At 44.5% G+C, this 26,626-nt stretch overlaps 1 protein-coding gene across 1 annotated transcript in view; it reads right to left on the bottom strand.

The window, feature by feature from the left end:
* The window catches only part of ece2a (endothelin converting enzyme 2a), a 126,627-nt gene that overhangs the window by 50,456 nt on the left and 49,545 nt on the right, over window positions 1–26,626 (bottom strand). Inside the window, exon 3 of the mRNA XM_080777311.1 lies at window positions 10,976–11,259. Coding sequence (XP_080633437.1) covers window positions 10,976–11,259 — 284 coding nt within the window. The remainder of the gene's footprint in view (window positions 1–10,975; window positions 11,260–26,626) is intronic.

Below are 26,626 nucleotides of genomic sequence, written 5' to 3'. Positions count from 1 at the left end.
GCATAAAACCCCTCCGTGACTTCCGCTTCTCAACCCGGATAAACCCTTTTCTTCTGCCTAAGCAAGCGAGAAGGGCCACCCAGCGTATCTATCGCAAATGTTTTGGTTAAATAACCAGGGTTATCATATAACCTTCAGTTATTTTAACCTTTCAACATTTGCTTCTAGATACGCATGTGCGACTCATACACTCACTTCATTATCACTAAGAGAGAGAGAGAGAGCAACCATCCCTGGCTGAACCTGTCCTTGGACGGTGAACACGCCTTCCCTGGGATTTATCAATCTACCATTCAGACCTCGGTCTGATTGGAGAGATAGGTACATAGGACAAGAACTAGGGGGCCTGAGGGCGGTTCCCACACTCCTCAGCAACTTGCAGGACTGCATGAGCCACCGAGGGCTCAGTAATGTCCAGGTTGTAAAACCTTGCACAAGTTGAAGGTGCCGACCAGTTCGCCGCTAGACAGACATCCTGTACCAATATGCCCTTGTATAGAGCCCAGGGTGCAGCCATACTGCGGGTAGAGTGAGCCCTCAACCCCACAGGTGGTAGAGTACCTCTGCTGGAGTAAGCCATCTGAATGGCCTCCAGGTGGTAGAGTACCTCTGCTGGAGTAAGCCATCTGAATGGCCTCCAGGTGGTAGAGTACCTCTGCTGGAGTAAGCCATCTGAATGGCCTCCACAGTCCATTCGGGACAGCCTGACCTTAGTCACCAGCTTCCCCATGACTCTAGTACCCCACACCATGCACAACTGACTTCCTTTCCTGATGATGATAATGTTAGCAAAGTTTGATAGCACCGTTAGCAAAGTTAAGCTAATGCTATGTGTGGGCCAAACCACACTGCCCGAGCTATGGTAGCTTAGGCATTAGGCAATGAGGCTAAATTTGGCTAACTATTGTATAGCGTTCTTGCTGTGATTGTGAAATTACCACCGGGTAGAAAACAAGTCACCTCGCGGTACAGGTGTGGGGCCACTCGTCCTTTGTGAGGCTATGTGGACAAGTAATATTTTCTTCTCAGTGATAACACAGCTTGGTTCGTTCTTTTCTGCAGAAAAAGGAGTGCGGGAGTGCGCCGCGTCATCTCGCAAAGAACCCATGGCCTTAAAGGTACAGGCCTCGTGAGTGTATGGAAATAATTTTCTGTGTATAACAACAATTGGGATGTTCTCACATGCGTATCTAGAAGCAAATGTTGAAAGGTTAAAATAACATCCTCGGCCATTAAACGAGAAACAAGATAAGTTAGTTTAATGAGCATCCAAACCCATCTTCCTTCCTTCTTTTGGCTCTCTCTCTCTTTCTCCCCCTTCTCTCTGACGCCATTTTGTGCACTGCACTGGTTCCAGTGTATTCCTACCTGTTTTAACATTCCCTTTTACCTTCACCATGAAACAGACTCCAGATTAAAGTCTGACTCTGCCTCTCTCTCTCTCTGTCTCTCATTTTCTGCCCTCCCTCCCTCCGTCTTGTCTTCTCTACGTTCCTCCCATCCGCATCACACTGGCACACTGCTCATTAGCTTTCTGTCAGCCTGGGTTTCGGTATCCCTCTCTTCCCCCTTTCACCTTCTATCACACAGCCCCTGCAGCTTCTCTTCCTTGCCTCTCTCTGTCAATCGCTCTATCTATCTATCGCTCTATCTCTCTCTCTCTCTCTCTCTCTCTCTCTCTGTCCATCTGTGTGCCCATTGCCTCCCCCCCTCTCTCTAGCTCCCATACTGTTAATACACTTTGACTGCTCCCTCCATCTTTTCCTGTAGAATCCTTATTTAATTTGGCTCCTCTGTGTGTCAGTTTAACTATAGCAGTGAAAAGCCAAGGTCTTCTTCAGGGGTCTCCCCATATTTCTCTCTCTCTCTCTCTCTCTCTCTCTCTCTCTCATATATCTCCATGTCCTTTCTTTGTCCTGTCCTTTGTGTTTTGTTCCTTCTCTTGGCTGTCTTTCTCTGCCTCAGCTTCAATTGTACAGTGTTCCAGCTCCACATGTGTGAAGTATAAAGTAATTCAACGTGTACGTTACTTGTCATATCTGCCATGTGCACCTTGTGCTTACAAAGCCTAAAAGGCCATATGGAAATGTAATTTTTATTCATAATGTTCCAGTGTTCAACGACAGTAACACAAATTAAATCGTTAATCGAGTTAATCGGATTTTCTAAGAAGTAAGAAGACTTCCAGACTTTTTAGGTCCAATGGACAGTGGGGGAAAGTAACTACGAATATTTACTCAAGTGTACATTTTGAGGTACTTTTACTTTACTGGAGTATTTCCAATTATTTTACTGCTAGCTCACTACATCTCGGCATTCTGCATAATGAGTACTTTTAGTTTTGGCACTTTTAAGTACATTTTGCCAAAAATGTGGCAGCCGGAACGTAGCAGGAACCCGGGAGCAGCATGGGTTGGCGCCCCAGTCTGTGTCTTCCGTGAGGCCATTCAAGCCGCAAGCGGAGCCTGCAGCACCACCGTTTCCCTTGCCGGTGGAGCCTGTGGAACATTGCGGCTCAATAATCCGCCACTCCTGAATGAAGTGCCTGGTGCTGGGCTGCACATAGGAGGGGCCCGGACAGGAGTCAACCCACAGACCCTAGTCCTTCCACGCGCCAGACCTCCCAGTCCCTGCAGAGTAGTACGAGAGCGGCGGACTGTGTGACCCTGTCTTTCCCTAATGGGCCGGGATTGATCGTGGGTAGCTACTGGGACGAAGTCGGGACTTGATCACCCCGGCTGGGTCACCTGAGTGAGGGGTATGATGTTGCAAGACCCAAAACCCTGATGACCTTAGGATATATCACTGACGATACGTCCCAGGTGCATCCATGCAATGTTTTTGTCATACAGTAGGTGGTGTTCAGGCTGGTGTCTATAGCTGGTGAGATGAGGAAAGCCTCATACAGTATGTGGTGTTCAGGCTGGTGTCTATAGCTGGTGAGATGAGGAAAGCCTCATACAGTAGGTGGTGTTCAGGCTGGTGTCTATAGCTGGTGAGATGAGGAAAGCCTCATACAGTAGGTGGTGTTCAGGCTGGTGTCTATAGCTGGTGAGATGAGGAAAGCCTTGTTGGGAACGATGCTAAAACTAAAACTCTTCACGATGGCTGTACTTTACTCCAATTCCCAATACCTTTTCTTCTAATCCAAGAGGTAAATATAAAATATTGTACTTTTTCTCTACTACATTGTTCTGTTGTTGAAAACTTTAGTTACTACTTACTTTGTAGATTATTATTATTACAAAACATGCATTAACCACTTCAGCCCTATATAATACATTTCGGCCATTTGATAATAGCTGATCGACAAGCTCACAATGCGACACATTAACTCTTCGAGACGGCTCGGCCTGCCTGTGACTATATAGGCTGCTTATTAGCAGTCACAGTCAGTCAGCTGTGTGTGTGTGTGTGTGTGTGTGTGTGTCTTTGTCTCGTGGCTAGACGGGCGATGCAGCGTGGAACACGATGTGTCATCATCTCTGAGTGCATCGCTACATACTCTTTTTTGTGGCACCGTGCAAAGGAGGCTCTAAAAATGGGCGCTCTCAAGTGACAACGGGTCATGATAGTACTCAACATGTGACTATACGTAAGCCATGCAGACGACTCATGGAACATGGGCATCAGATGTGCGTCATCGTCAGTGTTCTCTCACATTCTATTAGACTGGGATCATCTCCTCTTGCAGTTTTCTGATCTGATCTAGAGTGGATAATGGATATATAATTATAACCGTATATTTCCAAATAGTTGGCTGTTCAACATACAAAATCGATTTGGAACCACAGGTGTTTAAAGGAACCAGGCGGCTATTTCCAGCAGGTTTTTCTATATTTTTGCACAGGCCTGCACCGCGTACGAATATTTGGTTACAGTTCCAATTGGAACAATTGGTCAATCAAGCGCCGGGAAGCGCTTCTGCGTACCAAGTTAGCTGGGGCCGCCCAGAATGATTATTATGGCCAGAATACACACTAAATTCTGTGGCGAGAGCATTTCCCACCGACTGCCACTCAAAGTGGCAACTGGCCAAGTGCACTGGCCATTGTGGCCAATCACAGCGCGTCCTTACTCAAATGAGGGAGGAGTTCCAAATCCATGCGTGGTGCTTCCTGCTTTCTATACTGGGAGGACAGGAGTTTACTACGGACTCGGAGAAAAGGTTATCTGACACATTATTCTTACAGTATTACAGCCAAACTCTCGTCAAAATGTCCAAGAAGCAAGCGTCATTAAGTAACTATTTTGGTGTTCCAGCACCACCACCTCCAAAGAGACGCCAGACGGAACCACCACCTGAACCGCACAGAAAACGTGTGTTTGCGCAAAAGTGGTTGGATGTCGGCTGGCTCCAAACTAATGCTGAGCGCAGCGAGATGTGGTGCAAAATATGTCGTGAGCATCCCAATCTGGCCGATAAAAACTGCACCTTTTATACAGGGACAAAGAATTTCAGTCACCCAGCTTTTATCGTAAAATCGGGTATTATTTATTTTGCACCGAGGAGCCATGCGTGTCTGACTGTCTGACTGTGTTGACTGTGTACATCGCCTCGGCTAAAAGGATAGCCTGACGTATGCTTCACCGTACGACGTGTCGTATGTTAAACAAATAGTTGATCAGCAAGCTCACAACGTGTCGCGGCTCCGCAACACGTTGTGAGCTAGTAGAGCGGCTTTAAATAAAAAAGTATCTAAATATTGCTTTGATGCTCATATGCTCATATATGTTTGTGCTTGAAATGTACTGTAATTCTGCAAACTGTTAATAAATATTTCAATCAATCAAAGGAAGTATTAAGAAGTTTGTATTAGAATATGCATAAAGGGCTGGAATACACATGGACCTATAGCTGCAATTTGCAATACTGGATTTTATTAAATAATGGGATGAATCTAGAGTTGCAATACTCTCCATTGACTCCCCAGTCCCCACTTATCCAATAAATATCGTTTTGCTATAAGTTATTCATGCATCCCTCTTTTAGCCATCCGGCGAGACGGGTCGCCGCATTTTAGGAGCACCAAGTAACTCCTCCAGGTGCTCCTCTGAGTACTAGACCAAGTAACTCCTCCAGGTGCTCCTCTGAGTACTAGACCAAGTAACTCCTCCAGGTGCTCCTCTGAGTACTAGACCAAGTAACTCCTCCAGGTGCTCCTCTGAGTACTAGACCAAAAAAGTTTTGTGCAGCCCTGGTTATACTGTATACGAGGTACGGTAAATATACGGTAATTCTACGTCATCGGGCAAGCTAGAAAACCACATGCAGAAACCAAGTGCATCGGTGCCTCCTCGGAACGATTCACCTCGGCCAGAAGAGTCATAGTTCTTTTAGTACGGTATGGTTGTTACGTTTCATTTGGTCAAATATACGTGGCATCGTCTACACGTTGTGTGCCTACTCTTTTCAAATATCCAATGTAGGTTTAAAGTGTTCATGTAGCCTAGTTTATTTTGGGCTCGTTTTCACAGACCTGGCTGCTTTGTTCAACATCTGGTAGCACTGAACCTTATTCTTATTGTTGAGTTCAATATGGTGGCGATTCCACCAGGTGATTTGACTATGGTTTCCAAACTTTTCAGGTCAAAAGACCAAAAGAGAAATGAGACGTTTGCCCTGGACCCACACTAGTGAAAATAGCAGATCTACAAGCGCACAACATGTTGCTTCGCACCGCATTGTGAGCTGGTATATCGGCTATTTTCACAAATCGTTTAATTCATGGAATTAAAAACAATATATATTTTTTAAATGTAGAAAATGGGATTTTGACTCAAGTCATGACCCATACAAATTGGTACCGACCCACTGTGCTTTAGTTTACACCATTGCGCACTGCACACACACACACACACACACACACACACACACACACACACACACACACACACACACACACACACACACACACGCACACACACACAAACTTGAGAAAACTCTACAACAAGTGCTTCAGGATACAGATCACGGGTACAGAAAGCATCGCCTTCTCCATATATGGCGACTGCCAATTATTGCAGACACTGAACAGAATTTTGCCGATGCCTTAGCTCTCGGCTTGGGCATGCACACACACACACACACACACACACACACACACAGAGAGAGAGAGAGAGAGAGAGAGAAATAAAACAGACACACACAAACACGCACAAACGCCCACACTTGCTTCGTGACTGTGGTGCCAATGCAGCTGGCAGAAGAAGAGGAGCAGAAATACACTGACACAAAGGCATGGAAGAGAATAGAACTGTGTTCACTTCAGCCCTCAGTCATCACTCCCCCCCCACCCCCCCCCACACACACACACACACCCACACCCACACCCACACCCACACACACGCACACGCACACGCACACGCACACGCACACGCACACACACACACACAGGTTAGTCCACTGTATCCGAAGTACCATTAGGTCTGTCGGTGCTCACATAACCTTGCCTAGCCTAGTGGTTAAGGCACAGACCACATAACACTGTAGGCTCCAATACATCCTGACAGAGATTAGCGGTTTGAGTCCCGAGCTTGCACTTATAGATAGATTGATAGACCGATAAGCTGTACTTTTAATGCTTTTGTGTGACGCTGTAGTATGATCAAGTAGGGCGTTCATTTACTGAAAAACATTTAGTTTGGTTAATGGTCTGCTCTTTTCCCCTCTACACCAAACCTGTACGCCAAAAATAACCCATCTACAAGCTCACAATGCGTTGCTTGTCGTGAGCTTTACTTGATCTTTGGCTCTGTACTTGGTCTGCTCTTTTTTTCCCTGTACACCAAACTTCTTCGCCGAAAATATCCGATTTACATGCTCTGCTATTTTAAATATCCGATCTACAGGCCCTGCTATTTTCGGATTATGTTCCCCTCAGAATAGTGATGCGAGGATTCAAGTGGTTCATGTCAAATAAAAACAATAATGTAATAATAAAAGTTCCTATCAAACAAAGATTTGGCGGCCCCCCTGCAGTCCTGGACCCCCTGTTGAAGACCACTGCTGGTCTGGAAGGTTTACATGGTTAACTGCAGTGCTTCTTGAAGGAACATCAAATCATCCCATCTGTTCCTCAGACACACTCACTCATCCTTCTTTAATACCCCCTTCTGTCTGTTCTCTGTGTGTGAATGTGTGAATGACTGTGTGCGCGTGTGCGTGCGTGTGTGCGTGCGTGTGTGCATGCATGCGTGCGTGCGTACATATACCTGTGAGGGCCAAATGTCCCCACACAAGTACGTATATATAGTAGTAGTAGATTATAAGTAATATTTTATGGTTATTATTGGGGAGTTAAGTTTAGATTCAGTTTGGGGTCGGGATTAGGAATTTAGAGATTAGGTTTAGGGGTTAGGATAAATTTTTTGAGTTTTTTCGTAAATGAACACCCTACTTGATCATACTACAGCATAAAACAAAAGTAGCAGGGAATTGTAGCGATCAGCTATCGCTCACTCGCACACCACTGCAACTATCCACATTCAGCCCAGTACACACACAGAGTAACATCAACCGAGCGGCACACCCCGAAGCACTGTCTCCACTAGCCCCTCCTATATACAGCTTTCATTTAATTTAATTAAAAATGCCATTGACAATGAACAGAGAATTTACGTCATAATATGAGGTAAATTCTCTGTTCATTGTCAATGGCATTTTTAATGTTTGCTCAGACAACACAAACATTAGTTCTCCGACACATATTATGTGTCTGAACAAATCGGCATATGTATGTCAGTGGGAACCCTTGGCCAATAGGGGATCACCAGTCTTGATAATAGTAATGTCCGACATACAATACATGTTCACCCACATGTGTTGCGATGTGCTTGCGGTTATGTTTAGGTTTGGGGTTTGGGGTAGGGTTAGTAATAGTAATGTTATGTTTAGGTTTGGGTTAGTAATAGTAATGTTATGTTTAGGTTTGGGGTAGGGTTAGTTATAGTAATGTTATGTTTAGGTTTGGGGTAGGGTTAGTAATAGTAATGTTATGTTTAGGTTTGGGGTAGGGTTAGTAATAGTAATGTTATGTTTAGGTTTGGGGTTTGGGGTAGGGTTAGTTATAGTAATGTTATGTTTAGGTTTGGGGTTTGGGGTAGGGTTAGTAATAGTAATGTTATGTTTAGGTTTGGGGTAGGGTTAGTTATAGTAATGTTATGTTTAGGTTTGGGGTTTGGGGTAGGGTTAGTAATAGTAATGTTATGTTTAGGTTTGGGGTTTGGGGTAGGGTTAGTAATAGTAATGTTATGTTTAGGTTTGGGGTAGGGTTAGTAATAGTAATGTTTGACATACAGTACATGTTCACCCGTTCCTTTGTGTGGTGCCGCTCAAAGTAACTACTGAGTTGGGCTTGCTGGATGCATGTTCCAACCCCTAGTATGTCTGTCAGAAGACGTTGAGTGTGATTTCACCCACGTGCAGGGGTATAGTAAACGTATCAAGAAAGACAATCCATTCATGTCAGTTTTTCTCCTTTTTTGGCTGCATTTGCAAAGCAACGTTTCAGTGCCTCAAACTCCTTGGCACACGCATGCTTCTTCAGCTCCTCTCCGCCCGTAGTCGTGGCTGCCACACACTGCCCGTAAGCCGCTGCCTCTCTTGCACACTGTGCAAACAGCTCCGGGAATCGTCTCAGCTTTTCGCGGGTGCGAGCCCAGACATTATTAGTCCCTGACATGCCGACATGGTGTGCTGGTCATAGTTTTGCGCAGATGTCGTTGATCTCATATAGTATTTATAAAGTTAAAAAATAAAACGTTATTTATGAGAGAACAAAGGAGACTGAGCAGAGCTATATTGCTTACCCTGTCCAGTTTGAGATGTGTATCTGTGACTGTGTTTGTCCCTTTTTATGCCCATATATGGAGTTCTGTGTCAGCTATACCCAAATATGGAGTCCAGGCCAATCTAGCGTGTCAGAACTATGATGTCATATTGATGACATCAGGGAAGTCCATATTTGGGGATTAGCGGATGTATAAACATGTTTGGTACAACCGCCGTTTCCACTGACTTCCCACTGGCCCTTGGCGATACGCACAGCCAGTTTGAAGTACCATAGCAAACACTGATTAGACCATAGCACCAAGCATTTTACAACCATCTGTTAGACATGGCAACCACTGCCTCATCACAATGGTTTTACCATAACAACCATGTGTTTTACCATAGCAACCTGCACCAGATTTAACCCGCCAACCACATGTGTTACCTTAACAATTACACCCTAGCATCCACATGGTTCACCATAGCCACATACCAGAGACTCAGCGTGATGTAGGCACACTTCAATTTGACCTGAAACGTTATAGTCTAGTTATAGTTATCATGCTTGATGTGAACAGCCATATAGGCCAAAACATGAAATGTTATAGCGCCACCATGAGGCCAATTAGAATACTTCGGGGTGGAGGTTCTTCCTTGGCCTACTGAAGTCTCTGCCTCTCAAATCTTCCAGGAGAGACTGTTTGTGAATGTGTGCTTGAAAGGGTGAATGTAATGCACAATCTATGTAAAGAGCTATATAAATGCACCATTCACCAGCCTGACAGACAATAATAGAATTATTGCGAACGCAGTGAGCACTTACTATGAGACCTAGCAGATCATGTCTGTGTGTGTGTCCGTGTGTCCCCCCTTTGTGCCCATATATGGAGCTGAGTGATTTGTTTGTGATTTATGCAACACACTCCATATTTGGACGTATAGCTGCTTTGGGGACTCCTTATATGGTTATGGCTAAGTTAAAAACTAAACTTAAATAAATAATAACTTAAAAAGAAATCTTAAAAAAACCCAAATATGTACGAGCTGCGTTCGCTTCCCGCGTTTGCGCGTCTTACTGGTGAATATTATGCCAGTGATAATTAATTAATTAATCGGGTGCTCCCCAGTCCCCATTGATTTAGAAATAAAGCCCAGGAGTGATTAGACGCAAAGGGGTTTTCATCACCCCGGAGAGGATTACTTCTCAATAATGACCTGCTCCCCATTGATTATCCCGCTTATTACCTGGCTACTTATTGAAGAAATTAATAGATTGACCCAAGTGTAACTACAACACGGAAAATGTGTTTCGTTGCTCATGGTAATTAAAGCAGGCTAGTCCATTCATTTATGCGAGGTGTGTCCAGTGCAAGGCGTCGCCTCGGAAAAAAACAGGAAAATAATCAATTGTCTATTTCTGACTTCAAATGTTTTCATAAACATTCTTGAGAGCAATGTCTAGCTGTACATGTCATTGCGTGTTAGCGTACATAGCTGCCATGTTGCATACGGCACACAAACAAGCAACACAAATTGATAGGAGCAGGAGTCTTCTTTGATTGGACAGTGATCTGTCATTGAGTTCAGTTCAGCGGTCATTATTCATGAATAACAATGATGATTATTGTCATATTGAGTGCTGTGAGGGCTGTTGTAGCCAACAGCTCAATGGTACTTGATGCTGAGAGTGAAGGGCTGTGTGTAGAGATGTGATGTGTAGCTGTGAAGGGGTGACGCATCGGATGAACGGTGGAGTCATTCACAGATAAACTCCCCCATTACATTTACAACAGATAGACGGCCATTACAACAGTATTTTCATGTGAATGGGAGTATTGCTACGCATCACATAGTGACGCACAATTCAACCCTGACAGCGGGAGGCCGTGTGCGTAAGACAAGCATGAACGCACACGTGCATGGGAGCGCAAAAGGAGGGAGCTTGTAGATGTGCCACTCTCAACTAGTGTTGATTTAGACAGCAAGTTTTGATTTAGTTTTAGTCAGTCTTTTGAATACATTTTCATTGCATTTTAGTCACATTTGAGTCAACTGAAATGTTTTAGTGTTAGACTAAAATGTGGTTGATGGTATCATAATGACTCATTTTAGAGTTACTTGCATGCTGAAAATAGCCTGATCTACAAGCTCCAGCTTTTCTATGTGTGCACGTTTGTGAAAACACCCCCCCTTCAATCCTACCTCCTTTAACGTCTGCTGAATGAGACAGGCGGTCTGCGGGGACACCTTCCAGGGGTTCTTCTCGACCACCATCAGCGCGTCCAGTGTGGCCTTCTCCAGGACCACGTGGAAGGTGGCGTCGGGGAAGGCCAGCTGGCGCATGTCCATCCGCTGCCAGCTCATGCCCGGGCAGTGGGCGTGCCTGGCACGCATGGCCTCGATGCACACCGAGGAGTAGTCGATGTTCGTGATGGAGTGGTAGCCGGCGCCATACATCTCACTGCTCATTGTACTGTTACCACAGCCTGGAGGAAAGGAGAGATGATGGGAGAGGAGAGGTGATGAGAGGATGGGAGAGGAGAGGAAAGGAGAGGAGAGGATGGGAGAGGACAATGAAAATACATTACTCTGTGGGTGAGTCAAACTTTCAATGTGATTGATCAGTCCCCATTTCTGAATGACTAAAACCAGCATGGATCAATATAGTCCCAACACCTGATTAAAGCACCACACTGATCCATGACGACAGGGACCGCGATCAATGCCCTCCCCCCCCCCCCCCCTCCACCTTGTGATTGAGGTGACACACAACACACAGTATACCAGACCGTGACAGTCCATCAGGTGTCGGGTCTACTGTTATTGATTCACTACACGCACACACACGCACACGCACACACACACACACACACACACACACACACACACACACACACACACACACACACACACACACACACACACACACACACACACACACACACACACACACACACACACACACACACACACACACACACACACACACAGGTCTGCTTGACATAGTACAGGACAAAGGGGTGATGGGAACCTCCTGGCCCAAGGTGGATCACCTCTAGTCATAACTCTCTCCACAAACAGCCTGGACACCCTCTTTCTTTGATGTGTCGCCCCCAGGTGTCACCTACATTGACTGAAATAAAAACACAAACGAGGCTTTCCTAAAGTAACAAAAACACAAAGTAACTAAGTCAGTATTTCATTCCTAATCCTATAGTATTCGACAGCTGTGCCGGCCTGAAAAAGCGCACATTGCGACACATTTCGAGCATGTGCTCAGATGTAAAGAAACGGTGAAATTGAAAATGTCACAATGACGGCATCAGTCTTGCCCAAACATGGAAGGACGGGACGGCATGTGTGGATCTGAGATTGGGAAAAATATCCACTCAGCAAAGAATATTCTATAATTGCTTCCTTGGCCCATTGCCAGCATGCACATTAACTTTGGTACTGATCGTGCAGTGGTTTTGAGTCTCTCCCTCTATCTCTCTGTCTCTCTCACCCATGACCTTGTGAAAGCCCTCGCTGTGAGACATGTCTTGATGTAGTGCTTGTTCCCGTGCATTCCTTGGAGCTCAGCCCGAGGCGTCTCCCACAGTGCTATAGCACAGTGCTTCTCAAACCATATTGGCTCAGGGCAGCCCTATAAATAACACTTTCATCCACGGCACCCCTGAACGACATTGTCAAATTTAAGAACCTTAAATATATGTCAAATTATAGAACCTTACATACATATGTATGTCATATTACGGTACTTAGAGGGGAATACCACTCATTTTCGACATTTTACAATGTTATTAATATACCCGTTATAATAAAATAAAAAAGTCCGCCCATTCTGTGTTTCATAGAACTGGAGGTATGAAAAAATCAAATGACAGTAAAATGTTGAACTATACTACTATAAATGCGCCACATCTCTGCGTATGTGCATACGTGTGTGTACGGTTGTAATGCACGTAACTCGACAACCGTTTGACCCACTGACTTCACATTCGACACACGTGCGGTCCACACCCCCGCAGGGAGTGCAGTGCCAGGTATCGAGTCGGACGGACCCACAGTTCTCCAGAACCACCACAAAAGGCTCTGGTCAGGCTCTGCCTGTGGGCCTAATGAGGCCAACTCCTTTCACCTGTGCAATTTCCAGCCTCTGCCTCAGCCAATTGAGGCTCAACCAATCAGGCTCTGCCAGTGGGCCGAATTGATTGCCAAGTTTCAGTTTGCAGTCTTCACACACAGGCACATAGACACAGATCTCCAAGTGGGACACCGGCTGACAGTTATAAAACGGGTGCTATGATAACGTATCATTAGGTTCCCGAGTTGCATCGTTCCCAAGTAGGCCGTGGCCGACTGTGAAGGTCTAGTGTAAAGAGTCACAAGGAAAACTTGAGATAATATCTATAACGACAGATTGAAAATAACTGTATTTGACGTTTAAATACTTGAACCCCTATTCCTATTTGCCAAACATAGCCGATCTACAAGTTCACAACTTGTCACATTGTGACACGTTGTGAGCTTGTTGATTTTGGATATTTTTGGAATAGAGATTAGATTAGATTTAAAAAACTAAAATAACGCAGCAAGTACAGTATAGGTCTGATTTACTAAATCTAGAGGGTCTAAGTGGTTAAACTGAAGTGATATTGATGAATTCCAAGTATTCTGCGGTATCTTGACGTAAAAACGAATGCTGAGGCATGCGTCAAGGCGCCCACTTTGAGAAACCCTGCACTATTTCTCAGTTTCTTAGTCTTAACGTTACCACTCAAAGTCTTAACTGTTCAGGTTAAGACGTTCCCTGCATCTGCTGTTATTGTTACGAGTCTTGTTTCACAAGCAGTTGGCGGTCACAGACTCTGTGTTGACTGACTGGGCCCGGAAGAATCTGTATATGGGACTGAGCATTGTACGTTGAAATGACTGGTAATGTCAATATGATCGTGTTTCACTGTCCTACATGCTGCTGCTGTCTGCGAGTGGCACGAGTAAAGTATATATAGACAAGGAGTGTGTTGTAGCAGAGCAGGCACGCTACACATCTGGTGGTCTAAGCGTAACTCACAGTGTAAAAGCTTGCCGGGATCGTGATTCGAACCCGCGACACACCGTCATGCTGGATTACCGGCCAAGGTATCTGGACCGCTAAGCCGGCCCAGGCCCACGTCACTTTTAACCCCTCAAGATTTGGAAAAACGTATAAATTAGTTGATTACCTCCTGGTTGGATTATTGTAATTCACTATTCACTACTCTTAGGGGCCGATTCATACTCCTATTTTACCGCTGTTTCGGCGCTGTATAGTGCCGAAATGATTTCGGCTCGTCAGAGATTTTCAGTAGCGCCGAAGAGAAGACTTTAGGACGGTACCCCCCCCCCCCGAACCTCAAATGACGTCACATTGTAGGCTCTAGGAGTATGAATCGGACCTTAGTCGCTCCTCAATGCAACACATCCAGCTGGTGCAGAATGCGGCTGCCAGACTTTTAACTAATACTTTTAGAAGGTCTCAGGTCTAAATAAATATATAATAATGCAATATATCTGTACCGTGCATATTACCGGATATTGATATCGGCCAAAATGTCAATATTGTGCATCTCTACAAATATGTTTCTATGTGTTTAGAATGTACCGTATTTAGTTCATATTATGGATAATGCACTGTATGTAGGCTATAGGGATGGATCAGCATTATGAGCAGCGAGACAGGGTGAAAGGCAGTGAGACATGCAGGGTGAAAGGCAGTGAGACAGGGTGAAAGGCAGTGAGACAGGTGAGTGAGACTGTGATGCTGCCATTTTGACACCTCTGCTGCTAACATGTGGCTGCTGCTCGTTAGCACCTCAATGCTCACACTAATTACACACTCCCAGCCACTGTGTGTGTGCGTGTGTGTGTGTGTGTGTGTGTGTGTGTGTGTGTGTGTGTGTGTGTGTGTGCGCGTGTGTGTGTGTCTGTGTGTGTCTTTACAAGTTCACAGTTAGCAGCAGCCTCACGTGCCACACACGTACGCCACACATATGCCAACGCTGAGCGTGTTGTTAACAGTACGGATCTTAATGAAACATGTATGACATACAGCTACCGAACACCAACAGTTACTTTAAACACATGCACAAAGAGAGAGAGAGAGAGAGAGAGAGAGAGAGAGAGAGAGAGAGAGAGAAATTATTGTGATTAACAATTAATCGTGTTTTTGGCATTGAACATTTGGAACATATACATATGAAACGTAATTTATGTTATGATTCATAGTGAAAAATTGCAGATATGACAAATATATATTTAACATACAAAGAATGTACGGACATTCTTTTTTTAAATCCATTTATCTTATCCATTGGGATTCTTATCCCAGATTCTCATAACTAAAGCGTCGCTGATCACGGATACAAAATGTATGTTTTGGGTGAATTAAATACAATTTGGGCATTTAGTAGGCGCTCTTAATCCAGAGTGATTTACAGTAAGCAAGAACAACACATGGTGATACATCAAATACATAAAAGTAGTCATCAAGAATCATACATAAGCTAAGAACCTAACAGTGGAATATCTATAATAAAACTATGCGTATACACTATAGATCAAAATTACATAAGTTGAGCCTTTGCATATGCCTGTAAGGTCATTGAGGCTAGGGCAAGTGCTACGGGCTAAGATGGAGTCTGAAGAGGTGGGAAGTGCATTCCATAGTTTTGGAACCAGAAGGGAGAAAAGTTTGGGATGTGTGGAGCGTTGTCCTGGCATTTTTAGTGAATGTACTTCCAGCCTCCCTGCGTTCCCTGTTCCCTGCTGATTTGAGCGTGCGAAAGGGTTTGTACGGTCCGATCAGACTTGCAAGTTATGGGGTGCCATTACAGTACCTTTGGTTGCTTTGAAGGCTAGCATCAGAGTTTGTACTGAGCCAATGGAGGGAGCGGAGAAGGGTGGAGACATGTGAGAATTTTGGCTGGTTGAAAACCAAGCGAGCTGCGGCATTCTGGATCAATTGTAGAGCCTTAAGTGCGCATGCCGGTAGAATGAGTATTTGAATGAGAGCTGACTGTCCAGGACAACACCAAGGTTCTTGGCTGTTGGAACTGAAGTTACCAAGGCGTTATATGGAAATAGTTAGCCCCTGCATGAGGCAGGACTTCGCTGAGAAGAACAGAAGCTCAGTCTTGTCTGGGTTCAGCTTGAGGTGGTGAGAAGGGACAGAGACACATTTCTCCCTGACGTGTGCTTACTGTATTTGACGTGAGCGCGGGAGCAGCAGAGGACATATGCCAGCCATCCTGTCTGTCCTCTGTGCTTACTGTATTTGACGTGAGCGCGGGAGCAGCAGAGGAAATATGCCAGCCATCCTGTCTGTCTGTCCCCTGTGCTTGCTCAGACAATGTGCCAGGCTGCAGTGCGATGCGAGCCGACGCATCAGAGGGAAAGTACGGGTTGTCCCTACGCCGTTCTCTAGGGGTCAACACATCAGCAACAAAGTCTGTATGGAGAGAGAGAGGCAGCGTCGCTGTCTGGCAGAAACCTTGTATCGCCATTCTCCATATTTTAACTTTTTTTTGTTTTGTTTTTAAATTAACGCCCTACTTGATCATGCTACAGCAAGACACAAAAGCATAAAAAGTAGAAGATCCACAACCTTGAAATGCTTGAATACAGAAAAGTAACAGTTTTGGACATGGGAGGTTTTTTCCACCCGAGATAATATACCAAACAAAGTATTCCAAGAAGTACAGTACGGGGCAGATCATTAAATTGTTTTTTAGGGGCTGCCATCGTACAGCCTCCAGCATTTCACCAGAGGAGAGAAACACCATTTTGTTTTTAATCCAAAATGAGTTAATAGCACAGGCAGACTCAATTATACTAGAGCATGTCTGAAATAAAATGTCAGAGATGAAATGTGAATATGAAATAAATTCTTAAACACGTAGGCTAGGTGTAATGATAGAGTCCAGAGAAGAGAACCTTGCAGGCCTGTTTTCTCAACTCGCTGTTTCTCTGCAAGACATCACATCACTTTATAAGCCATATCTCCAAAACATGTGCTTGTCAGGCTGGGGGGGGGGAGGTCCCAGTTCACATAATATGATTATTTTGGGGGAGGGTCACAGCCTGAAAAGTGTGAGAACCGCTGGCCTAGATATTTGATACAAATCCACACGCTCCCAGACAGAGGAGTGGAGGGGCCTGCTGGGTGTTTACGATACTGACGAGAGAGAGAGAGAGAGAGAGAGAGAAGAGGTGATCATTCTGTGGCGAGACAGTGTGTCTGACCAGCTTTGATGCCCTACAGCAGTGGTTTTCAACCAATGGTCGGGGACCACTGGTTGAAAATGCAGAGTTGGTAACCAATGGACCCTTATAGACTTTATCTCTTGAGGTTATGAAATGAAACAAGTTTAATTTTGAGTTAACTTATTGTTCAACACTGTTATTTTGATCAACGTTTGCCTGTCATCTATCCTATGGTATACAACATCAATACAGCATGTGGAATTGTGGACAAAATGAGCTAATATAGCATCTATTTGACCACATTAAACCTATGCCTACATACAGTACATTGGCTATTTGAAAACTTCTGATCTACAAGCTTATACTGTAGATCAACTATTTTCAAAAAATCTTGAAAAGAGAAATGTGGGGAAAATATCTATATCGGGTATGGTCATATCCTTGCTGGCACAACATATTTTCAGATGGGGTCTGCGGCCAAAGAAATGAAAAAGTTTGAGGTTGGTCTAGTAGTGACTGACTTAAATCGATTTATTACACGCACGTAAAAACTGCCGGAACCCCAAGCTCGCAACGTGAGTTTTGGAGTTCAACTATTCTTTTCAAAAGTACTCACAATTTTCCCTCAAGTAAAAGTATAAATACATGCAATATAGAAATAGTAAAACTCCAGAATTCAAATGTGCAAAGTTATTGGCATCAAAAAGTACTCATTATCCCGTTTCAAGTTTTCAAAAGGATAAACATATTTAGAAAATAGCAGATCTACAAGCTTGTAGATCGGCAAATCTTTAAAATGGCTAAAATTAGTTTATGTTTTGTCATAATTATCTGAATCTACAAAGTAACGAGTAACTGAAGTTTTCAAATAAATGTAGTGGCGTAAAAGTACAATATTTGGATCCTTAACACGGCCAGGCTACCCCCAACCGTCTCACATCCAGGTATTGTTTCCAAAGGGCTGTCCCTGCTGACCCAGCGGCGTGTGTGTGTGTGTGTGTGTGTGTGTGTGTGTGTGTGTGTGTGTGAGTGAGTGTGTGTGTGCGTGGATAAGGTGGTGTCACATGACGAGGTGTCATTCTTGCCGGTTGTCACGACAATTATAGTCGGTGGTCTATGGTCAAGGACACTGATTAGCTCTACACCTGGCCTACAGGGCACTGCTCCATGGATTCGTCTATACATAAACATATCTGGGCTTCCTTATACCAAGTCAAGTCTCTTTATATATTTGGCCACGCATGGCACGGACCCCCATCTAAAAATGTTCTGTGCCAGCAGGGACCTCCAGAAAAGTAAAAAGCAAGAAAGCAAGAAAGAAAGAAAGACACCCACTATGAGAAACATTGCCTTAGCAGACAGCAACAATAATTGTTGCTATCTGCTAAGGGCAGTGATACATTATTTATCGGGACTGAAGTATGCAGGGGGTTCCTGCGTGCATCTGTCTGTATGTAAACGTGCGTGTGTGCGTGTCCAGTTCTTAATTGATTTTCCTCCAGCTGGAAACGACCACTCGCCTCGGACTGTCCTGATATGATATCCAGAGAGCAACATCCTAACTGCATTACCCCCCCCCCCCCCCCCCCCCCACACACACACACACACCCCCCACAGCAGCAGCACAACAGCAAACTAAAGTTAGAGGTGTCATGTTGCCTCACCTCCTGTGTGTGCGCGTGTGCGTGCGTGCGTGCGTGCATGGCTGCGTGCGCAAGAGAGAGAGAGATGGAAATTTTGAATCCTGGTCTTAAGAGTATCATACCACTGCACACTACCACAGACAGACTGTCTGTCATGTGTAATGTGTCCACTGTTATTCTTATGTGCACTTGTGCATGTGAGAGGGTGTGTGTGTGTGTGTGTGTGTGTGTGTGTGTGTGTGTGTGTACTTGTAACACATTGACTGCCAACGACATAGAACTACATCATCTGAAACGCTTGACTGCCATGAACGACGTACAGTACATCTGGTGTTTTCAGTGATTGCGCTACACTAGAGGGCGCTCTTCGCCAACCTCTGAATGAGACTTGCAGAGAAGACTAGAAAGGTCGCAATTTTGAAAAATTGCAGAGTGTGGTTGCCGCGGCGGCTTACATATATACCCCTCCCGCTGATATCGCCGGCCTGCTACGGTTTCGAGTCACGTCTCAGGTCGCGTGTAAGTAATTCGGAGGGGATTTGACCCCCGAAATTCATGTTTTCCCGACAGACGGTTACATTTATCGCGTTTGCGGCGCCCCCTGTAGATGAAAATGGAATTGCTTTCGGAACTCGGTCGAACGAACCACCCCGGACGTGCGATTCCAATTTTGGATGGATCGGACATCCCGTGCGTGATTTATGGCGTTTTTCGTGATATAGGCCCCTCCTACTAACTTCGGACGACGGTTACGGCCGAACGATCCGCACTACCGAAATTCTGAAGTTGGTTTTTTAATCGGGTGGGTCCAGAGGTCACGTGTGCCGATTTCTGTGACATTTGGACAAAATCTGTAGTGGGGAAAGCAAAAAGTGTGTTTTGGACAAAATTCAAAATGGCGGAAAATCCATCATGGCGGAAAAGGGCGTGGCCTATATGGGGAGATGCGTCATGACCCAAGGAATCCAGGGTAAAATTATTTTTGATTTTACGACCTACGGTTCAAGAGTTATGAGCCAAAAGGTAAAGTGGGCTGTTATAGCGCCACCATGAGGCCGACCTAAAAAAATATATTTTTAATTAATTTTAGTGATAATTAGGAAATATCCCTGAAAGTTTTGTAACTATAGTGCTTACAGTCTCAGAGGGAAAAATACTTGAATGTGTTTTTTTGCATTTCCCCATTCATGTCAATGGGGAAATTTAATTCACTAATAAATTCATATCAAATAAAATATACAACATTTCTCTTCGCACAGTACAAGCGCTCGATTCCCGATTTTTCCGGTCAATTTGACATATGGCTCAAGTGCGTACAGTCAAAACTTCTTGTTGTTGTAGGGCGCCAAACTTTGTCTTACTCCAGTAGTGGAGTGAATAACTAGAAAGGTCGCAATTTTGAAAAATTGCAGAGTGTGGTTGCCGCGGCGGCTCACATATATACCCCTCCCGCTGATATCGCCGGCCTGCAACGGTTTCGAGTCACGTCTCAGGTCGCGTGTAAGTCATTCTGAGGGGATGTGACCCCCGAAATTCATGTTTTCCCGACAGACGGTTACATATATCGCGTTTGCGGCGCCCCCTGTGGATGAAAATGGAATTGCTTTCGGAACTCGGTCGAACGAACCACCCCGGACACGCGATTCGAATTTCGGATGGATTGGACATTCCGTGCGTGATTTATGGCGTTTTTCGTGATATAGGCCCCTCCTACTGACTTCGGACGACGGTTACGGCCGAACGACACGCACTATCGAAAGTCTGAAGTCGGTTTTTTAATCGTGTGGGTCCAGAGGTCACGTGTGCCGATTTCTGTGACATTTGGACAAAATCTGTAGTGGGTAAAGCAAAAAGTGTGTTTTGGACAAAATTCAAAATGGCGGAAAATCCATCATGGCGGAAAAGGGCGTGGCCTATACGGGGAGATGCGTCATGACCCAAGGAATCCATGGTAAAAATAATTTTGATTTTACGACCTACGGTTCAAGAGTTATGAGCCAAAAGGTAAAGTGGGATGTTATAGCGCCACCATGAGGCCGACCTAAAAAAGTATATTTTTAAATAATTTTAGTGATAATTAGGAAATATCCCTGCAAGTTTTGTAACTATAGTGCTTACAGTCTCAGAGGGAAAAATACTTGAATGTGTTTTTTTGCATTTCCCCATTCATGTCAATGGGGAAATTTAATTCACTAATAAATTCATATCAAATAAAATATACAACATTTCTCTTCGCACAGTACAAGCGCTCGATTCCCGATTTTTCCGGTCAATTTGACATATGGCTCAAGTGCGTGCAGTCAAAACTTCTTGTTGTTGTAGGGCGCCAAACTTTGTCTTACAAACTTTGTCTTACTCCAGTAGTGGAGAGAATAATAATAAAGTGTTAGAGATACAAGAGTCTGGTTGCCCCTTTAGGGCAACCACACTAACTAGAAAGGTCGCAATTTTGAAAAATTGCAGAGTGTGGTTGCCGCGGCGGCTTACATGTATACCCCTCCCGCTGATCTCGCCGGCCTGTTACGGTTTCGAGTCACGCCTCAGATGGCGGGTAAGTAATTCGGAGGGGATTTGACCCCCGAAATTCATGTTTTCGCGACAGACGGTTACATTTATCGCGTTTGCGGCGCCCCCTGTGGATGAAAATGGAATTGCTTTCGGAACTCGGTCGAACGAACCACCCAGGACGTGCGATTCGAATTTCGGACGGATCGGACATTCCGTTCGTTATTTATGGCGTTTTTCGTGATATAGGCCCCTCCTACTGACTTCGGTCGACGGTTACGGCCGAACGACACGCACTACCGAAATTCTGAAGTCGGTTTTTTAATCGGATGGGTCCAGAGGTCACGTGTGCCTATTTCTGTGACATTTGGACAAAATCTGTAGTGGGAAAAGCGAAAAGTGTGTTTTGGACAAAATTCAAAATGGCGGAAAATCCATCATGGCGGAAAAGGGCGTGGCCTATATGGGGAGATGCGTCATGACCCAAGGAATCCAGGGTAAAAATAATTTTGATTTTACGACCTACGGTTCAAGAGTTATGAGCCAAAAGGTAAAGTGGGCTGTTATAGCGCCACCATGAGGCCGACCTAAAAAAATATATTTTTAATTAATTTTAGTGATAATTAGGAAATATCCCTGAAAGTTTTGTAACTATAGTGCTTACAGTCTCAGAGGGAAAAATACTTGAATGTGTTTTTTTGCATTTCCCCATTCATGTCAATGGGGAAATTTAATTCACTAATAAATTCATATCAAATAAAATATACAACATTTTTCTTCGCACAGTACAAGCGCTCGATTCCCGATTTTTCCGGTCAATTTGACATATGGCTGAAGTGCGTACAGTCAAAACTTCTTGTTGTTGTAGGGCGCCAAACTTTGTCTTACAACTTTGTCTTACTCCAGTAGTGGAGAGAATAATAACTAGAAAGGTCGCAATTTTGAAAAATTGCAGAGTGTGGTTGCCGCGGCGGCTTACATATATACCCCTCCCGCTGATCTCGCCGGCCTGTTACGGTTTCGAGTCACGCCTCAGGTCGCGTGTAAGTAATTCGGAGGGGATTTGACCCCCGAAATGCATGTTTTCCCGACAGGCGGTTACATTTATCGCGTTTGCGGCGCCCCCTGTGGATGAAAATGGAATTGCTTTCGGAACTCGGTCGAACGAACCACCCCGGACATGCGATTCAAATTTCGGATGGATTGGACATTCCGTGCGTGATTTATGGCGTTTTTCGTGATATAGGCCCCTCCTACTAACTTCGGACGACGGTTACGGCCGAACGATCCGCACTACCGAAATTCTGAAGTTGTTTTTTTAATCGGGTGGGTCCAGAGGTCACGTGTGCCGATTTCTGTGACATTTGGACAAAATCTGTAGTGGGGAAAGCAAAAAGTGTGTTTTGGACAAAATTCAAAATGGCGGAAAATCCATCATGGCGGAAAAGGGCGTGGCCTATATAGGGAGATGCGTCATGACCCAAGGAATCCAGGGTAAAATTATTTTTGATTTTACGACCTACGGTTCAAGAGTTATGAGCCAAAAGGTAAAGTGGGCTGTTATAGCGCCACCATGAGGCCGACCTAAAAAAATATATTTTTAATTAATTTTAGTGATAATTAGGAAATATCCCTGAAAGTTTTGTAACTATAGTGCTTACAGTCTCAGAGGGAAAAATACTTGAATGTGTTTTTTTGCATTTCCCCATTCATGTCAATGGGGAAATTTAATTCACTAATAAATTCATATCAAATAAAATATACAACATTTGTCTTCGCACAGTACAAGCGCTCGATTCCCGATTTTTCCGGTCAATTTGACATATGGCTCAAGTGCGTACAGTCAAAACTTCTTGTTGTTGTAGGGCGCCAAACTTTGTCTTACAACTTTGTCTTACTCCAGTAGTGGAGAGAATAATAACTAGAAAGGTCGCAATTTTGAAAAATTGCAGAGTGTGGTTGCCGCGGCGGCTTGCATGTATACCCCTCCCGCTGATCTGGCCGGCCTGCTACGGTTTCGAGTCACGTCTCAGGTCGCGTGTAAGTAATTCTGAGGGGATGTGACCCCCGAAATTCATGTTTTCCCGACAGACGGTTACATATATCGCGTTTGCGGCGCCCCCTGTGGATGAAAATGGAATTGCTTTCGGAACTCGGTCGAACGAACCACCCCGGACGTGCGATTCGAATGTTGGAGGGATTGGACATTCCGTGCGTGATTTATGGCGTTTTTCGTGATATAGGCCCCTCCTACTGACTTCGGACGACGGTTACGGCCGAACGACACGCACTATCGAAATTCTGAAGTTGGTTTTTTAATCGGATGGGTCCAGAGGTCACGTGTGCCGATTTCTGTGACATTTGTACAAAATCTGTAGTGGGGAAAGCAAAAAGTGTGTTTTGGACAAAATTCAAAATGGCGGAAAATCCATCATGGCGGAAAAGGGCGTGGCCTATATGGGGAGACGCATCATGACCCAAGGAATCCAGGGGAAAAATAATTTTGATGTTACGACCTACGGTTCAAGAGTTATGAGCCAAAAGGTAAAGTGGGATGTTATAGCGCCACCATGAGGCCGACCTAAAAAATTATATTTTTAATTAATTTTAGTGATAATTAGGAAATATCCCTGAAAGTTTTGTAACTATAGTGCTTACAGTCTCAGAGGGAAAAATACTTGAATGTGTTTTTTTGCATTTCCCCATTCATGTCAATGGCGAAATTTAATTCACTAATAAATTCATATCAAATAAAATATACAACATTTCTCTTAGCAAAGTACAAGCACACGATTCCCGATTTTTCCGGTCAATTTGACATATGGCTCAAGTGCGTACAGTCAAAACTTCTTGTTGTTGTAGGGCGGCAAACTTTGTCTTACTCCAGGTGTGGAATAATAATAATAAAGTGTTACAATTACAAGAGTCTGGTTGCCTCTCCAGAGGCAACCACACTAATAAAGTGTTACACTTACAAGAGTCTGGTTGCCCCTTGGGCAACCACACTAATAACTAGAAAGGTCGCAATTTTGAAAAATTGCAGAGTGTGGTTGCCGCGGCGGCTTACATATATCCCCCTCCCACTGATATCGCCGGCCTGCTACGGTTTCGAGTCACGCCTCAGGTCGCGTGTAAGTCATTGGGAGGGGATTTGACCCCCGAAATTCATGTTTTCCCGACAGACGGTTACATTTATGGCGTTTGCGGCGCCCCCTGTGGACGAAAATGGAATTGCTTTCGGAACTCGGTCGAACGAACCACCCCGGACACGCGATTCGAATTTCGGATGGATTGGACATTCCGTGCGTGATTTATGGCGTTTTTCGTGATATAGGCCCCTCCTACTGACTTCGGACGACGGTTACGGCCGAACGACACGCACTATCGAAAGTCTGAAGTCGGTTTTTTAATCGTGTGGGTCCAGAGGTCACGTGTGCCGATTTCTGTGACATTTGGACAAAATCTGTAGTGGGTAAAGCAAAAAGTGTGTTTTGGACAAAATTCAAAATGGCGGAAAATCCATCATGGCGGAAAAGGGCGTGGCCTATACGGGGAGATGCGTCATGACCCAAGGAATCCATGGTAAAAATAATTTTGATTTTACGACCTACGGTTCAAGAGTTATGAGCCAAAAGGTAAAGTGGGATGTTATAGCGCCACCATGAGGCCGACCTAAAAAAGTATATTTTTAAATAATTTTAGTGATAATTAGGAAATATCCCTGCAAGTTTTGTAACTATAGTGCTTACAGTCTCAGAGGGAAAAATACTTGAATGTGTTTTTTTGCATTTCCCCATTCATGTCAATGGGGAAATTTAATTCACTAATAAATTCATATCAAATAAAATATACAACATTTCTCTTCGCACAGTACAAGCGCTCGATTCCCGATTTTTCCGGTCAATTTGACATATGGCTCAAGTGCGTGCAGTCAAAACTTCTTGTTGTTGTAGGGCGCCAAACTTTGTCTTACAAACTTTGTCTTACTCCAGTAGTGGAGAGAATAATAACTAGAAAGGTCGCAATTTTGAAAAATTGCAGAGTGTGGTTGCCGCGGCGGCTTACATGTATACCCCTCCCGCTGATACCCCTCCCGCTGATATTGCCAGCCTGCTACGGTTTCGAGTCACGTCTCAGGTCGCGTGTAAGTAATTGTGAGGGGATGTGACCCCCGAAATTCATGTTTTCCCGACAGACGGTTACATATATCGCGTTTGCGGCGCCCCCTGTGGATGAAAATGGAATTGCTTTCGGAACTCGGTCGAACGAACCACCCAGGACGTGCGATTCAAATTTCGGACGGATTGGACATTCCGTTCGTTATTTATGGCGTTTTTCGTGATATAGGCCCCTCCTACTGACTTCGGTCGACGGTTACGGCCGAACGACACGCACTACCGAAATTCTGAAGTCGGTTTTTTAATCGGATGGGTCCAGAGGTCACGTGTGCCGATTTCTGTGACATTTGGACAAAATCTGTAGTGGGAAAAGCGAAAAGTGTGTTTTGGACAAAATTCAAAATGGCGGAAAATCCATCATGGCGGAAAAGGGCGTGGCCTATATGGGGAGATGCGTCATGACCCAAGGAATCCAGGGTAAAAATAATTTTGATTTTACGACCTACGGTTCAAGAGTTATGAGCCAAAAGGTAAAGTGGGATGTTATAGCGCCACCATGAGGCCGACCTAAAAAATAATATTTTTAATTAATTTTAGTGATAATTAGGAAATATCCCTGAAAGTTTTGTAACTATAGTGCTTACAGTCTCAGAGGGAAAAATACTTGAATGTGTTTTTTTGCATTTCCCCATTCATGTCAATGGGGAAATTTAAATCACTAATAAATTCATATCAAATAAAATATACAACATTTCTCTTAGCAAAGTACAAGCGGTCGATTCCCGATTTTTCCGGTCAATTTGACATATGGCTCAAGTGCGTACAGTCAAAACTTCTTGTTGTTGTAGGGCGCCAAACTTTGTCTTACTCCAGTAGTGGAGTGAATAATAATAATAAAGTGTTAGAGATACAAGAGTCTGGTTGCCCCTTTAGGGCAACCACACTAACTAGAAAGGTCGCAATTTTGAAAAATTGCAGAGTGTGGTTGCCGCGGCGGCTTACATATATACCCCTCCCGCTGATATCGCCGGCCTGCTACGGTTTCGAGTCACGTCTCAGGTCGCGTGTAAGTAATTCGGAGGGGATTCGACCCCCGAAATTCATGTTTTCCCGACAGACGGTTACATTTATCGCGTTTGCGGCGCCCCCTGTGGATGAAAATGGAATTGCTTTCGCAACTCGGTCGAACGAACCACCCCGGACATGCGATTCAAATTTCGGATGGATTGGACATTCCGTTCGTGATTTATGGCGTTTTTCGTGATATAGGCCCCTCCTACTGACTTCGGTCGACGGTTACGGCCGAACGATACGCACTACCGAAATTCTGAAGTTGTTTT

The sequence above is a fragment of the Protomyctophum bolini genome (assembly GCF_963924005.1).
Source record: "Protomyctophum bolini genome assembly, chromosome: 12".
NCBI classification, from domain to species: domain Eukaryota; kingdom Metazoa; phylum Chordata; class Actinopteri; order Myctophiformes; family Myctophidae; genus Protomyctophum; species Protomyctophum bolini.
This window is presented reverse-complemented; position numbering and strand designations above follow the sequence as displayed.